At 38.4% G+C, this 17,451-nt stretch overlaps 1 protein-coding gene across 3 annotated transcripts in view; it reads left to right on the plus strand.

Moving 5' to 3' along the window:
- Nucleotides 1-17,451, plus strand: part of FAM199X (family with sequence similarity 199, X-linked) — a 49,815-nt gene that overhangs the window by 12,224 nt on the left and 20,140 nt on the right. For 2 of the 3 annotated variants that reach the window (XM_001371759.3, XM_056809270.1), the window contains exons 3-5: nucleotides 10,381-10,530; nucleotides 10,900-11,061; nucleotides 12,012-12,266. In XM_001371759.3, the coding sequence (XP_001371796.1) occupies nucleotides 10,381-10,530; nucleotides 10,900-11,061; nucleotides 12,012-12,266 (567 nt within the window). The remainder of the gene's footprint in view (nucleotides 1-10,380; nucleotides 10,531-10,899; nucleotides 11,062-12,011; nucleotides 12,267-17,451) is intronic. The other variant, XM_056809269.1, reaches the window with a different exon arrangement.

Raw genomic sequence — 17,451 nt, forward strand, 5'->3', positions numbered from 1 at the left:
GATAAGAATTATGCTAAGAGCTCCTATTCTATGGCCCATTGAGATTTGCTGAGTACTTGGCAAATGTTATCTCATTTGATCCCCACAAGTGGGAGGTAGCTGCTATTATTATCCCTGTTTTATAGATGAGGAAACATAGATATATGCTAAGTGGCTGGCAGCTCATAAGTGCCTGAAGCCAGGCAGAAAAGGACTTACATTTGGTAACTTTGGTGATAATGTGCAAAATTATCCCATGTTCTTACACAATACTTGTGCTCTTTCATGTTGGTGTGATATTGCGGGTCACAGAAACAATTTGTAACAGGTCCATAAGGGCTTTGGGCTCACTGAATAGGTAAAGAATCATTAGGTAGAATTGGAGCTCGAAGAGGTCTTGTAGATAAGACAGGGAAATCTTGGGTCACATACACCCAAAGTAGAAGAACCAGTCTTCTGATTCCAGCTGCATACAGTGTGCTCGCCACCAGGCCACCCTGCCTTCGGGAGGCTTGTAGCTTGCCCAGTTTTTTCCCTTTCATTCATACACGTCTCTCCTGCTTCTATCCTTGTCCTCAAACCACGTATTTATAAAATGTCTTTTGTTTCAGAGTAGATGACCATGCTGGTACGGCTGGAATATGTAGCCTTTTTCAGCAAATGCAAATATATCATTGTAACACTGCAGTTTGGGAGTCAGCCTCCCTCTGCCCACAACTTGTCACTTGTTCATAATAAGGGGCTACACAATTTCCCAATAGAGCAATTAGATTGAATACCTCCCAGTGGGTCAGCTAAGAAATGACACTTTTTTTTAACCTTGCTGATCTCATGAAGTTTACTTAGCATTTTCATACGTAGTTGTAAGGGAAAACTATCACCATCTATTTGCTGTTGTGTGAATATGAGTGATTACAATATTAGACTAGAATCTAATTATACCCACTAATGCTTTCCCACTTCTGAAATTCAAATATATATACTCTCTTAATAATCTGGTGGATTTTAAGTTTGCTTAAGTATGCTATTTCACAAATGAAAAAATCCCTAAAACATTATGTTGTCATTGAGAGATTATAACTACATTTGTATACATATTTCAAAACTATAAACCTTCAGAAATTAGAATATGGATACAATTAATAATCTGATAGATTTAATTTGCTTAAGTAAGCTATTTTAACAAATCAGATGTTAAAAAAACATTGTCATTGAGAGATTATAATTAAATTTGTATAAATATTTGGGAAATGTAAATCTTCCAAGATTAGAGTATGTACACCCTCTTAATTATCTGATGGAGTTAAGTTTGCTTACATATGCTATTGAAACAAATTGGAAAGTTTTAAAACATAATGTCTTTGAGAGATCATAACTAAATTTGTGTTAACATTTCAGAAATTTAGATCTTAGAAACTCAGGCTTTGGGGGAGTTTATTCTCTTTTTCACTCATCAAAAGAGAAAATCCCCTTCCTTCCTAAGATTTAAAACTGGAAGGGACTTTAGACACTGTCTAGTCACAGGGTTGTTACAAGGCTCAAATAAGTTGATGTATGCATGGTAAGTGTCTTCCAAACCTTCAAGCACCATTGAAATATCACTTATTATTACAGAGTCCTGAAATGAAAGGCAAATTTGGATTCATGTTGTGGCACCTACCACCATTGGGCAAAACAGCTTACCTGATCCTCAGCCTCTTCATTTCTGCGAACTTGGTTAAATGATGATTATGATAGCTAGTATCTAAGTAACACTTGAAGGTTCACAAAACTTTTTACCTGTCTTATCTTATTTGATCTTCTCAACAGCCCTGGGAGGTAGATTGCTATTATTATCCCTGTTTTATGATTTGCCCGAGGTCACATATAACTACTAAGGGTCTTATGAAGGATTTGAATTCAGCTCTTCCTGATTCCAAGTTCAGCACTCCATTGTGCTATCTGCCTGCTGTAAAAATTAAAATTAAATCTCAAATAATAAAAATATTATATTTTAGGAGGTTTATTAAATGATCATTAGAAATCAAGGAATAAAGAAATGTATAGTTGAAAATCTGTTACCCTAAAGGGGAACTACATTTCAATTATACACTGCTAGATGTTGACAAATGGCTTTGGTTATAGCATTAATACAGAGGTCCTTAATCTTTTTTTGAATCCTGTACCCCTTTGACAATGTAGTGAAGCCTGTGAACCCCCTTTGCAGAATGTTTAAATGCCTAACATAAAATACATACATTGCAAAAGAAACTATTTCTATTGAAAATATCTTTAAAAACAAATAAATTCATAGCCCACATAAATTCACTAAGGTGTGGAGCAGATAGAGAGTTGGGGCAACAGAAGAGATGTCCACACTGATGAAATGGTACACTATTAAATGGTTGCTAGTCATCTCTGTACTGTTTCTCTCCTATGTGGAGCTTATGACTCTTAAGTAGAGAATGTACGTGGTATATCTTATTATGTGGAGGAAGTAAGTGGTTCAACTCCTGACTTCATGTGTGTGGCAAGTCCTTTTACCCTTTCTTTTCCTTATCTGTATGAAGAAGAGATCTAAGAAGCTCTTGGTGAGCTCCTTTATACCTTTGAAATCCAGACAGCTTAGTTACTTTTCCCAAGGTCACACAGGTAGTAAGTAACAGAACCAGGTCCTTTGGCTTCAAATTCAGCTCTCTTTGCTGTCTGCCTTTTCTTCCTTGGGGTTTAAAAGTATTTATTTATTTTTAGTTCCAAATTATCTACCCTCTCTCCCACCCATTGAGAAGTCAAGAAATATGATACCCATTATACACGTGAAGTCATGCAAAGCCTATTTATGCATTAGCTCTGTTCCAAGGGGAAAAATGCAAGGAAAATAAAGGAAAAAATTATGCTTCTTTCTGCATTCAGAGTGTCAGATCTCTCTCTGGAGCTGGACATCATTTTTTATCATGAGTCTTTTGGAATTGTTTTGGATCTCTGTTTTGATCAGAGTATCTAAGTCCTTCATAGTTGATCATCATTCCTGCATTGCTGTTACTGTGTATGATGCTCTCCTGGTTCTACTCTCTTCATCAGTTCATATAACAATTCCAAGTTTCTCTGAAATCATCCCCCTTGTCATTTCTTATAGCACAATAGTATTGCCTTTCTTCTTTCCTAAAGAAACACAATATGCATCTTGGGTTTTTTTTTTTGGTCAAAGATTATATAATGACATCCATAACAATTAGAACTTAAATTCTTAAAGTACAGGTTCTGCTTTTGTACATAATGACAATACCAGGATTATTATTAACTGGAAGTAAAGTGTGGGCTTGGTAGCATTCTTACTTTTTTTTTAACAAATTTTAGTTCAGTTCAATTCAAGCATTTTTTAAACTGCATTCTAAAAAAATCCCATGAATGAACTGTTAGAAGCCTCTTAATAAGCACTTGGATTTGTTAATGCTCAATGAAATGGTAGGTCTAGACATTAATATCAGTAGCTACTTTTGCAGGTATACAAAAGATTTTTTTCATTTGGATTAAATTTTATTTACTTGATTTACCTAATCTGCTTTTGTACCTATAATTTTTATCTTTGGGAATGACCCAGAGATTTCCATCTTCTCTCAGTGGGTCAGACCCAACATGCCTAAAGTAGAACATCTTCTATTTGCCTCTTCCTACTTGTCTCTTTTTGTTATTGGGAGACAGCAGTATTTTGTCACTTGGGCTCCAATTGGCTCCTTCAGCCTGACTACTCCCTCAATCATCTTTTTCCTTTTAGAATCCCATCAGCTTGCCTTTTTTTTTTAAAACCCTCACCTTCCATCTTGGAGTCAATACTATGTATGGGTTCCAAGGCAGAAGAGTGGTAAGGGCTAGGCAATGGGGGTCAAGTGACTTGCCCAGGGTCACACAGCTGGGAAGTATCTGAGGCCAGATTTGAACCTAGGACCTCCCATCTCTAGGCCTGGCTCTCAATCCACTGAGCTACCCAGCTGCCCCCCAGCTTGCCTTTTTACCCCAGTATATCCCTTGATAATCTTACCTATTTGTTGTGTTCATATTAATTTACTTACAGTTTTACCTTGCACTATAAAAAAGTAGAAGCATTTTATAACTTCTATATTCTATCAGACAGATGGCTCTCCAGAAATATTCCACAGGTTTGTAATCCTATCAGCAAAGAACCTGCATCTCACAACCCCTGTTGCTTGTATTATTGTTATTATTGCCAGATCTGACATTCCTCAGAGTTGTTTTCCTTTGCATCTCTTTGATTATCAGTGAGGTTGGACATATTTCAAGTGTCTTCTCTTTGGAAGATGAGATCTTATCCATTGTGGGCTAGATGCTACTATTATGATTGAAGAAAAAGAGTTCCTTAGATATTTGAGATGTCAGGCCTTTATGTGTCTTATATAATCGTACTCTTTTTTTTTTTTTTTACTAATTTGTTGTGCTTTTTTTTTTCTGAGAACAGAATAATACCAAATAATTTATTTCTTTGCTAGCACATTAAAACTTATAATAACTCATATTCTCATAAATTTGACTCAGTTCTCTATATATTTGAGAAATGAGGCTTTTATGCGAGAAACTTGTTTCTTAAATTATTCCCCTAGTTTCCTGCTTTCCTTCTAGTCTTGCCAGCATTGGTTTTGTTTGTACAAAACCTTTTAACTCTAATCAAAACTATCCTCTTTGTGTCCTGTAATGCTCTCTATCATCATAAATTCTTCCCTTATCCATAGATCTGACTGGTAAACTATTCCATGCTCCCCTTATTTGCTTATGTTATCATCCTTTATGTCTAAAGCATGTACCCATTTTGACCTTATCTTGGTATACAGTGTGCAATGTTAATCTAGACCTAGTTTCTGCCAAACTGCTTTCTATTAGTTTTTGTCAAAAAGTGAGTTCTTGTCCCAAAAGCTGGGGTCTTTGGGTTTTATCAAACACTAGATAACTATGGTCATTTACTACTGTGTGTACCTAGTCTATTCCATTGATCCACCATGCTATTTCTTAGCCAGTACCACATTGTTCTGTTTTGCTTTTTTTGAAGGTAGTCTATGTTATGCCAAGTTTCTATTTTAATTTAGTCAGGTACATCAATTTTGTTGCCATAACAAAGCTCTTCTCTTTTATTGAATTTAAATAATTTTTTTTGCACATAGCCAGCTGGAATTCACTTATAGGGGAGTGTATTTTGTAGGATGTGGGGCTAAGTCCCTTTCCTCCCAAATTGCTGACAAATTTTTTTTCTTAATGTCAGTAGCCTTTTATTTCTCTTCTCTAATTTCCAAGATTTATTTTGCTCTTGTTCATTTAAATTTTTTTGTTTGTTTTCAATCTGACAAAGATGATGTGTCCATATATATAGTAGGTCAGAAAAAGATTATTATACCTGAAACTGTTACCTCTCTTAGATACTTCTTGGTTTCCTTTTAAAACATATGACAAATTTAGCAGGTAACTTTCAAGACTCCTGTTTGCTCATGATTCCCTCTAGCCCTTCCATCTATTCTCTTCTGGGCATTTAAAAAAATGCTTCAATGGCTTAGCCTGGGCTGGTCCTTTCATTGATCTGAATCTGAGTTCTTAAGTCTTTAAAAATTCCAACCACTTTTTCTTTTTCCAACCATTTTTCTCAAGAAATTTTGTTAAATAATAAGTGCTGTGCTAGTTTTTCTTTTTGAGTAAGTTCACCAAACATATCAGCATTTTGTAAACATTTGGTTGGCTGCCTGGTAAGCATATCTATCCTTGCCCAATATCAGATAGTTGTGCTGATAACTGTTCAGTAATATGTTTATTTGCCGGTCTTGAAGTGTAATCATTTTCCCCATCAGTTTTTCTTTTCATGTCTACTCCCTGAAATCCTTGCCTGCTTGTTTCCTTTTTTGTTTTAAATTTAGATTTCAAGAAACATAAACATTTCTGTATGCAAAGACAGAAAAAGAGGAATTTATATGAGACTTGCATGTGAACTTGAGTTAGGAAGGTTTTTTTGTGTCTGTTAAATTTAACATAATAGTGAGAAAACTGCCCTGCTTATTTTCTGTCCCTTTCAGACCTTCCCTCTGCTTTTATCTGTGTCTCTTTAAAAATTTTCACTGACTTTTCTTTCTTTTTGCATCATTATCAATACACTATCACGCCCCACCCCATAGAGGTATTTTTCTCTGTAACAAAAACTCACATTTTTCCCCAGATAAATTGAATATTGATTTTGTCATGTTCAAAGAAGGGAGCTTTTCATAATTTGTTTGGTAGCATATTAAATACAATCTATTAATTTAGGACATATTGCTAATTTTCCTATGTTAATTGGATCTATCCATGAACACCCATCCCTTTATCACTACTGCTATCCTGATCCAGGCCCCTGAAGGCCTTAGGTTTTTGTTGAGCATTATCACTCATGTCCCAGTCCTCTTATATTAGTAAATGTTTTCTTAAAGACTTCTCAGTCATTGTTCATATTTCAGTTAGTTTTCATGCTTAAATTGTCACGCAGCTTTTTCAGTTACTGCTTTTAGTTCTCCATATTCTCTGTTTGTTCAATTCTTCACTTTTTTTTCTCGTCTGTTGATTTGTTTTGCTGAACTGCTTTTGTTTCTCTTTGCTACAAGATTCCCTGGGTAGGAGAGAGGAAGTGAATGTGATATAAAAACACAATAATCAGCAAAAAGAATATTAACCTTTCATATTAAATGTTGTTAAGATTAAAATTTAGTTTCTAGTAATAAAAGTATTATATATTTAGAGGTTTATTAAAGATTAAGAAATAAAGAAAATACAAAATAAAGAAAGCACGTGGCTAGGAGGACTGAAAGGCCCATTCAATTTCACTCACTACTTCTTGGGAGACGTGTGTCCTTGGAAGCGGAAGCAGGTGGAGAGTTAGCCTAAATACAATTTCTGTTCTCAGCCCAGGTGGGAATTCAGGTGAGGTTACAAGGCATTTCGGGAAGTGGCCAAGGACTTCTGGGAATTGAAGTCTGGGGTTCAAATCTCCATTTTTACAATGTCAGTACCCCATCTAAACTTTCTCAGCAGTTTTAATTTTTATACATAAATTATCCTAATAGTTTTTCAGTTACCACCTTTATACTGTCTCCTATTGTGCACTACTTCCACAATAATCCCCAAAGATGATTTTCATCATATGACCAATGGGAGGCAGTGTAGCACTGTGGGAAAGGTATTGGATTGGGATGACTCTTCAGTTTTTCTGTTATGAACTGTTTTGGCACCCTGGTGAAGCTTATAGACCCTTTCTAAGAGTAATGCTTTTAAATGCATAAAAATAAAAACCCTAGAATTACAGGGGAATGCAATTATATTGAAAGACAATTGTCACAATGGTTTAAAAAAATAAATTCATGGACCCTTGGTCAAGAAACCCCTTGTGTCCATCACTAATTCCATCATTTCTGGCCAAGAGCCATCATTCATATATTTTAAACCATGCTCTAGAAGTCCAAAGCCCATCATTAAACATCATCTTTTTAACTGATGTTTACTGTCCAAATTTACCTTTTCTCTTCTGAAGTTCTTGCCTTATGTTGGAAGCAGTGATAAAAATGCCACCTGCTCTCCTAAGGTCTTGAGTTTCTTGCTTGAATTACTATGATCTTCAGCAATACTTTCTGGGTTCCTTCTGCTAATATATTTTGTTGCCATACTAAGTCACCAGAAGTTTATAGTAATCAGCTAGTTTGGGAAGTGTTGGCAGGTTTTCTGTTGTACATTGGATTTATGCTCTAGGAACACAGTTGATCACAATTATTTTCAGGCTAACAAATGACTCCTTTTATGCCCCTCAGTGAGGAGTTGCCAGCAAGTACTATAGATCTTTTCTTCCTGTGACTCTTGCTAGATACTCTTTTACCTGACACTGGACCCACTTCATTCCTTGGAAGACAATCAACTTCTTCCTCTGAGTTTGAAAGAGACCTATTTGTCAGCCACCAAGGCTCTAGGGGTTCTTCATCCCTTTTTTCCTCAATGACATTCTTTCAACATCTGCCTCTAATGATTCATTTTCTTCTTTTCCAGGTCAAAGTCTTTCTTCCATATTTTAAAAAACTAGAAATAAAATCATTTTCCAAATTTCCTGAAAATGAGATCTTTAACACTTGTTAATAGCTGTCTTGCAAATTTACTCTAAAGCACAAGGGGTCTTAACTTTGTGTCTTGGAACCTTTTGGCATCTGATGAAACCTCTGGACCCCTTCTCAGAACTAGGCTTAAAATTTGTAGGGTTGCAAAGGAACCCAATTATAATTCTCTCAGTTATTTTTTGGCAAATAAATAAAGGAATTTTTGGCCTGAAGTTTGGGGCCTGGTGCTGTTATTGTTCAGGTTATTACAGTTTTTGAATTGATATGAATTAGCAATATTGATTCTCTCTGTTACAAGCTTCCTAGTTTAAGAATTTTTCCTATATTTATCTCATAAAAGGAGTTTGGTAGGAATTTCCTTTTGAACTTTAGAGAATAATTTCTATAATTAGGTATTATTCCTTAAAAGTTTGGTAGCATTCACCTATAAATCCATCAGGGCCATGTTACCTCTCAGTCCTTCTTTTGGTTCATGTTATTTTGTTTGGGAAGTGCAAAGGTTAGAAGGAGCTCTGTGCCCAAACTCACTGCAGGGTCAGTGAGCTAGCCATAGACAAACTTGTTCTGTTTATGAAGCAACTTTGTTTCCTTAAGGTGGGGAGAGGGTCCATATTTGAGATTTGATTGATTTGGATATTCTTCATGTAGAACCTCCCTCCACCAATGCAGATTCCCAGTTTAAGTTATGAACTAGCCAGGGCACTTAGAGGTCACATGATATGCCCAGGGTCATGGTGTCAGAAGCAGAACTTGAACTCATCTCCTTGACTCTTAAGCTTGACACTCTCCCTTATATTAGCTGATTACTAAGCAAGTCTACGATACTAATTACCTTTTTGGAGTCTGTTTAGGTGTCTATAATCTCCATCTTGTTTCTGCTATAACCATTTATCTAAGAATTTGTATGTAAAATCATTTCTTAAAATATTCTTTTGTTATATGAATTAACAAAAACAGTATATGAAAGAATTAGGTAAAATACCTTTATAAATTTTAGATGACTTGGTCATCAATATTTTTCTTATACAAATAAAATTCTGGGCTTACAGTACTACAGTTTCTTCAATAACTGGTGGTGTCTTATCAGGAATACTAATACATATAAATTAAATGTGATCAATTTTTAAAATAGACTTGCTTTTAAGTTTTGGGTATGATGGTTTCTAAAGCTTTAATTGAGTCAGAATTAAATTACTCAATGAGGTATGACTAAACCATGAAAGACTAGCCTAAGCCAAAGAAATGCATCTATCTGAATGGTGTCCTTTCTTTCCCTAACCTATACCCCCAATCTAGAAAGGGCTTTCCTATTACTTTGATTCTTTTTTGTTGGATTAAAAAACTCTTTGGATGTGTTTGATAAATAGAAACTGTTAAGAATTTGGGGCAACTAGATGGTTCTGTGGATAGAATGCTGGACCAGGGGTCAGGAAGATCTGAGTTCAAATCTGGCCTCAGATGCTTACTAACTATGTGGCCCTGGGCAAATCCTTCACTTTTGTTTGCCTTTAATCCACTGGAGAAAGAAATGGCAAACCACTCTGGTATCTTTGCTAAGAAAACCCCAGATGGCATCATGAATAGTCAGACATGACTGAATAACAACACCAAAAAGGATTTACCATATTAACCCTATTATGCTGGTGAAACTAGAATACCAAGCCTTCCTTGGACCCTGAGAAACAATAAAAATAGCTCATGTTTCTTTAGTTCTTTAAGGGTAGCCCTTTTGTCCTAGCCACCCTGTAAAGTGGTATCCCACACCCAAAGGAGTGACTTGACCCATGTCACACATTGGGAAATGTTTGAGCTGGGAGCTGAGCTCAGACCTCATGGGCCTTGGTTTATACTTGGTGTCTCTGTAGGAATATACAGTAATAAAGCTTTTATGCCCCTGCCTCCCCCCCACCCCCATTCATAGTGTTTTCATTCTGAGGCAAAAGACATTGCATTCAAAAGGTTACTTACCCGCTTCAAGACTTGCTATGCCCTACCCTTAGGTGTTATCCTCTTTTCTCCAAATTTATTTTCAAAGGATAAGGTATGTGGATGTTAGCAGATTAAACCAAATTGACTGGCTCATCAAATAACTGCCTGGTATTTCTTGCTTAGATGTCCAAAAACTATTCTAAGATCTGGCTTGTCTTATAATCTCCAATTTGATATTAAGCTCCTTAAGGACAGAGATTTGTCTTCTTTCTGTATTCCTTAAGTGCTGATCAATTTAACTAATTTTGTTTGCTCAGACCTGTGGCATCCTCAGAATTGAACATTTGGCTCTTTTTTTCCCCTTTTGAAGTTACCTGGCAGTGACATTGCAAGTGGGAGCGATGTGTTCTCTGATGTCATCCCCAGCATCCCTAGCTCGCCATGTCTGCTTCCCAAGAAGAAAAACAAACACCGCAACCTAGATGAGCTCCCCTGGAGTGCCATGACAAATGATGAGCAGGTAGAACTCTCTTCTCCATTTGTAATTAAAAGGCGAAGGTTAGTGGAATATCTTTGTAAAGATGGAGTGCATATGGAGGCATCCTGGGCTCATCACCTTTAGAGAGAGCGTTGTGTTTCCCATATAGAGCTTTTGGGTATTCAAAGTGCTTTGCTCACAACAGCCTTACGACGAGGTAGGAGAGCCAGCTTGGGGCAGGGGCAGGGTATATGCATGTGCGTGGACAGGGAAGGAGCTCTACCTGACCTCTTCAAGCAAAATCAGGAATTGGAAAGTACTTTTTGGAAATATGTGACACAGTATCTATCCATGGGATTTCTACTAAACATTAACAGGTTTTTAGTAACAGCCCTCTTTTTCATTAAATAGGTTGAATATATTGAGTACTTGAGTCGTAAAGTCAGTACTGAAATGGGTCTTCGGGAACAACTTGATATCATTAAAATTATTGATCCCACTGCACAGATCTCCCCTACAGACAGTGAGTTTATTATTGAACTGAACTGTCTCACAGATGAAAAACTCAAACAGGTAAGTGAGAAAAAAGCTCATGTCTTCATATCTAGTTAGAAAAAATCACAAATGTTAAACAGTATATAAAACGTCAGATTTCTGTGTAAGCAAGTGTGGATGCTAATGGTCTGGATTTCTACCCTGAAAAAACTGACTAAAAATGATAGTTGGTACTTTTAGATAGCACATTGTGGTTTACAACGCAGTTTATGTATGATGTCATTTGTAGGCAAGTCAGGCACTATTATTTCCATTTTAAAGATGAGGAAATTGACCTCAGAGAGATTGACTTGCCCAAAGTCAACTGTAGAAGGAACTTGAGCCTAAGTTCTGGCCTTTTGATTTGGTACCCCCCTTTTCTTTATATCAGTGATTCTCAATTTTTTTTTTATCTCAAGGTCCCCTTACATTCTTAAAAATTATTGAGGTTAAAATCTCGCCTGAGACTTTCTAGCTATGTGACTCTGGGCAAGTCATTTAACCCCAATTGCCTAGCCCTTTCCACTGTCCAGTCTTAGAATTGATACTAAGACAGAAAGTAAGGTTTAAAAAAATTACTGAGAACCCCATCCCCCATAACTTTTGTTTATGTGAGTTATATCTATCCATATTTACCATATCAGAAATTAAAATGTGTTAATATCATTATTAAAATAATTTTTACCTCAAAGATCCCCTGAAAACGTCTCAGAAGATCCTTAAGGGTTTGAGGCCTACACTTTGAGAATGACTGTTTTGTACCACAAACATTGGTCTCTGCTAATGCTTTTATTTTTTGACAGTCTAGCTCTGTGTTACATTATTTTGAAACCTCAAACACTGGCATGGTTTTCTTTTTGTTGCTTTTCCAAACTGATATCCTCATTGACACATACCTGCCACTTTTGGCTCTAAACACATGTGAGGGAAATGTGGTTTGACTTTGGGGTGGCCTAGGCTTAAGCCATTTTTCCCATGTCTGCCTAAAGGTGAGAAACTACATCAAGGAGCATGGGCCTCGCCAGAGGACCACCAGAGAGCCCTGGAAGAGAAGCAGCTACAACTGTGGCAGCACCAGCGGCGTGAGTGGCGCCAGCAGCAGCAGTGCCAGCATGGTCAGCTCCGCCAGCAGTACTGGTTCCAGTGTAGGCAACTCCGCTTCCAACTCAAGTGCCAACATGAGCCGGGCACACAGTGACAGCAACTTGTCTACCAGTGCAGCGGAACGCATTCGAGATTCTAAGGTAAAATGTCCCATTGGTAAGTGCAGGAGCCTATTGTGGTTTTGGTAGTGTTAGCACCGCTGGGCTCAATTTGGGAACTTCTGAATGTGCTTTCCATCCAAATGAAGGTCTCGCAATGGGGGCTTTGTGCTTTGGTTGCATGAACTGGATGCAGTGTTGAAAATTGCATGCTTTGAGCAGCAGGTCATCATTTTGTTCAGTTTGTGATGTCTGACCAACTGTGTTGCTTCCTATGAAAGAATCAGGAAAATGACTTTTAAAAAAATGCTCAGAGTTTATTACCTCATGCCCATTACCATGTTTGTAAAACATGAGGTGTCTAATGTGCTACATAGACTGTGGTCCACAGCACTTCCAAGAGCTGTCTGGACCAAACGAAAATGTCATTGGGAAATATTTAACAAAACAATTAGAAATGCAGCAGAACCTAGGGAATGTTAGCTCTGGTTTTCTAAGTCCATAGGTGGCCTATAGAGTTCCCTAGATACCCTTAGGCAGCTCTTGTTTCTGTTTAAAGAGTTTGACATAACTGGGCTAGGAGACACCCCCCCCCCCCCAATTAACAAGCATTTCCTTTCTTCCCTCCCCCCTCTCCTATTGAGAAAGAACAACACCCCCCCCTTTTTTTTTTTACAAATAATTCAGTCGAGTCATACAAAGAGGCCCACGTTGGTCATAATCAAATTCCAAGGTCTTAATTCTGCATTTGGAGTATTTCTCCTCTTTTTCAAGTGGGAGGCGTGATCATGGGCCCTCTGCAGTTCTGTTTTTTCACTGTAACAATCTGAGTTCTTACTCTCAAAATTGTGGCTCTCTATTTTTTTTTAAATTTTATAGTATTTTATTTGATCATTTCCATGCATTTTTCATTAAAGACAAAGATCATTTTCATTTCCTCACTCCCACCCCCCGTGGCCGACGCGTGATTCCACTGGTATCATATGTGTTCTTGACTTGAACCCATTGCCATGTTGTTAGTATTTGCATCAGAGTGTTCGCTCAGAGTCTTTCCTCTGTCATGTCCCCTCAGCCATTGTAGTCAGGCAGTTGCTTTTCCTTGGTGTTTCTACTCCCTCAGTTTGTCCTCTGCTTTTGGATAGTGTTTTTTTTCTCCTTGATCCCTGCAGATTGTGCAGGGACATTACACCGCCACTAATGGAGAAGTCCATTATATTCGATTATACCACAGTGTGTTTGTCTCTGTGTACAATGTTCTCCTGGTTCTGCTCCTCTCGCTCTGCATCACTTCCTGGAGGTTGTTCCAGTTCACATGGAATTCCTCCACTTTATTGTTCCTTTGAGCACAATAGTATTCCATCACCAACATATACCACAATTTGTTCAGCCATTCCCCAATTGATAGGCATCCCCTCGTTTTCCAGTTTTTGGCCACCACAAAGAGCGCAGCTATGAATATTTTTTTACAAGTCTGTTTGTCCATTATCTCTTTGGGGTACAAACCCAGCAGTGCTATGGCTGGATCAAAGGGCAGACAGTCTTTTATCGCCCTTTGTGCATAGTTCCAAATTGCCCTCTAGAATGGCTGGATCAGTTCACAACTCCACCAGCAATGAATTAATGTCCCTACTTTGTGTGGCTCTCTATTTATAAACTATTATTTTAGTCATTTTCCTGATTCTACTCCCTTCACTCTGCATTAGTTCATTCAAGTGTTCCCAGTTCAAGAAGGGGGCAGTGTTTGGCCTGCTAGTAAAATTTGTCTCCTCCTCTGCTCTCTCTGCCATGCAAAGGTGCTCCAGGTATCTGGGCACTGGGAGTTCTGGCCTTGGTGTCAGGAGCTACCTGCCTGTTGCTGACACTTCCCAAGATTATAGCTCTAGAGTTAGAAAGGGACATTAGATGTCAGTGGAGCTAACACCCTCATTGGGCAAAGGAGGATGCTTGAAGCCCAGGAAGGGGAAAGGGCTTTACCAGGTCATATAGCTAGGAAGTGTCTGAGACTGGATTGGGAGCTGGTTCTTCCTGAACCTCTGCTCTTTGTCACAATGCCTCATTACTGTCCCAAGCACCTACCTCATAGGACTGTGATTGGCATTAAAGCAGCCCATATATATGTAAAGTGCTCTTGAATGTCAGTGCAAATTATGATGGTCTGCCTTCAAGCCATACTGCATTGGTCAGGTTTGTCTGAATGCAAACCAGGCAGAAATACATTCTCCATTATGAGCAGAACTGCTGAAAATAGAATTAGTAATTCAGAAGGTTGAACTATTTCTTAGGGTTCATTGCTGAGTCAGTGTTACCATAGAGCATTAAATGCGGATGGTGCCCTGGTAGAACGGAACACACTGTCCCTCAGATGGCCTCCCCGTCAGCCCTTAGGGCTGTGTGCTTATAAACCTGTCTACTAACTGCTTATTCCATGCCGCTCTGGTGTCATTCTTGCCTGACAGAATTCTTTTCTTCCTCGGAAGTTAAACATTATGAATAGTTTTTCTGGCCACAACAAACAGAAGTCATGTCAATAGAGGTCTTTGCTGCCTCTCAGTGGGGCTTTGGGGTCCTTGCCATGGCCACAGATACTAGAGCCTGGTTCATGAGCACAAGGGTATTCCTCCAAGTCTATGTGAACCAGTAGAGAAAAGCACCATGGTCCTTTCCGAGGAAGGACTGTAGCTAGCTTTGTAGAATGTACCAAAGTGTTCTGATTCTTGCCCAGCCTGTGTGGCACAGCTCCAAGGTATTTATTTTAACCATATGCACTTGAAAAGTCTCCTTGAAACCCAGGCATCCAGAGCTGTAATGAGTCCAAGCCTGCCGTCCCAGGAATGATGAACGCTAGGAAATAAAGGAAGCTGGGAAAATTGGGAAGAAAGGCACGTGAATGGTGGAGAGGGGGAGGGCTGTTGGGGTTGCTAAGAAGAACTTAGGAGAGACCACCTTCAGCTGGGAATGATGGGAATCTGCACAAATGCCCTGGAGCAGGAACAGCCTGATAAGAATCTGAAGTTTTTGAGGGGAAGTGTGTGTGGGGGTGTGATTGGTTTGTTTAACAAGAGAAATAGGTGAATGAAGCTGAGAAATCCATAAGGACCAGTGGTGAGTTGTACCATAGAGATTGGGGGTGGGGGGGGTGGACAAGACAGGAAGGGGAGATGGGCAATAGTTCCCAAGAGAGCCATGCAGCCTCGCCTGGACAGTCACATTCATTTGGCATTATTAGTGGACCCTACTTACAATGACTGAGAAGTTCATTTAAACTCAAGTTAACTGAGTCTCTTTTACTAGATAAAATGACCTGATATAAATGCTGCTTGATCTAAAAGAAGGGTGTATTGATCAAATACCATTATTGTATAACCCTGGACCACAACTGGAAAATGGTTTTTGGTTTTTTCTTTCCTTCTTGTCATAACCAGAAAAATAAGTGAACTATATATAATATTATGGTGCTGTTTTCAATTATGATGTCAGATTTTGTTTATTACCCACTGCTTTCACAGGAATCAGTTTTTTCTAAAAATTGTTTTTCTCAACAAAATTGCATTCATTTGACTCTCCAATTTGGAGTTGCTGCTGAGTTCTTGTGGTATCCCACCTGTGTACTAGCTCTCCTTGACACCTGACATTAGGCAGTGTCCAGGGATTCCATTGTGGGGATTTCTTATTGGAAACGTTCCCAGTGCTCATTGCAGAGTGCTGAGGTTTTGAGAGGAAGGATTCCAAATGGGAATCCCAGAAATAGATCTCAAGCGACATGTTACATTCCATAACTTTCTAAGCTTGAGAACATCATTGACAGTTTCTTGGTAATTGTATGCATCTTAGTTACCCCTCCCCCCCCAAACCAAACTGTTTTGGTCCCTTCTAAAAGACTTCAGCTTCATTAGGTTGCTCTTCCAAAGGGTCATCTTTTGTCACTTCCCTTATTTGAGCAACCACAAATTATCCCTTCATTGTATTTTTCAGTGAAGGCAAACCTGCATCATTTTATCATTTTTCATTGGTCCAAGTTTTAAATTATAATGGTGGTAAGGTAACTTTTTTTCAGGAGAAGTCACCAGTAAGCTTTTCTTTATCCCTCGTTCTTTTCTGGATTTAGTTCTTTCTTTGAGGCTGGTGTTTTTTAATTGATTCTGACTGTTTTTTCCATTTCTCCAGTCCTCTTCATAAAGTGGCACTCTCTTGGAGGGGGGCATTGTAGTCCTACTAAGAGCAGTCCTTTTTAGATCCTCACATATATGCCCCACATGCTTCTCAGAAGAAGTGCTCTCTCTGTTTTAAACATATTTTGATGTTCTCCTACAGGACACTGCATCTTTTTTTTTAGTTCGGGAGCTAAGAGTTCACCTTGATTTGGGGATGCTTTAAAATCTCAGACAAGGTCATTTATGTGTTCTGGAGTTGCTAGCTGAGACTTCAAGAACAGAGAGTGATTTCCAGAGAAGGATCAGTGCCCACCTGCCTAGTCTCCCACTGAGTAGCCTCATGCTTAAAATCAGAATCATCAGGTTCATCTTCTTCCATTCACATTCCAGGTTTCCATACATAACAGGTTGCTTGCTGTTTAAAAAAGATCTTATCCTGTTATGTTTGTTCAACAAAAATAGCAAACTCTTTGGAATGAGTTTTTTGTTTTCTCCAAAGCTTAGAGACCTTAAAAGGCATGTGCTGAGTGAGATCTATGGATTCAATCAGTCAACTAAGAGTTTTGAAGGTTTCTCTTGAGGGTCTTTTTGGTGACTAAAACTGAGTCTTTGTGCTCTCCTGACTTGGGGAATGGGGAAAGCTTCAGTGCCTGAGCTCTAAGTATTAGCTTTCCATTCACATCATCGTCCCCATTTAGCTGATTGACACACTTGTAAGGCATAGGGACGATTGAACATGTCCAGTGTACAAAACATTTGGGATAATTTGGAAAGAATAATATTTGCCAAATGATGCCCAGCATAAAACTACCAGGATGCCTTATGGCAGATTAAGAGTTTTACTGCTTGACTGGGCACACATCAATGAACGTGGCCCAGCTTACTTTGCCATATAGTACATAAGCCAAGTCTTTACACTAGTGACTTCTCACTATTACTAAACTGCTTCGTAATGAGTATTACTTCATTTCTCCCGTGGTTTACTTGTTACTCCATAATAGTGGGTGCTAGAAATTCCTTATGTGCTTTTTGATTCAGCACTAAAAATGTACATAAGGTAGCAAGATGTTTTCAGG

This window comes from Monodelphis domestica, chromosome X (assembly GCF_027887165.1).
Source record: "Monodelphis domestica isolate mMonDom1 chromosome X, mMonDom1.pri, whole genome shotgun sequence".
Classification (NCBI taxonomy): Eukaryota; Metazoa; Chordata; class Mammalia; order Didelphimorphia; family Didelphidae; genus Monodelphis; species Monodelphis domestica.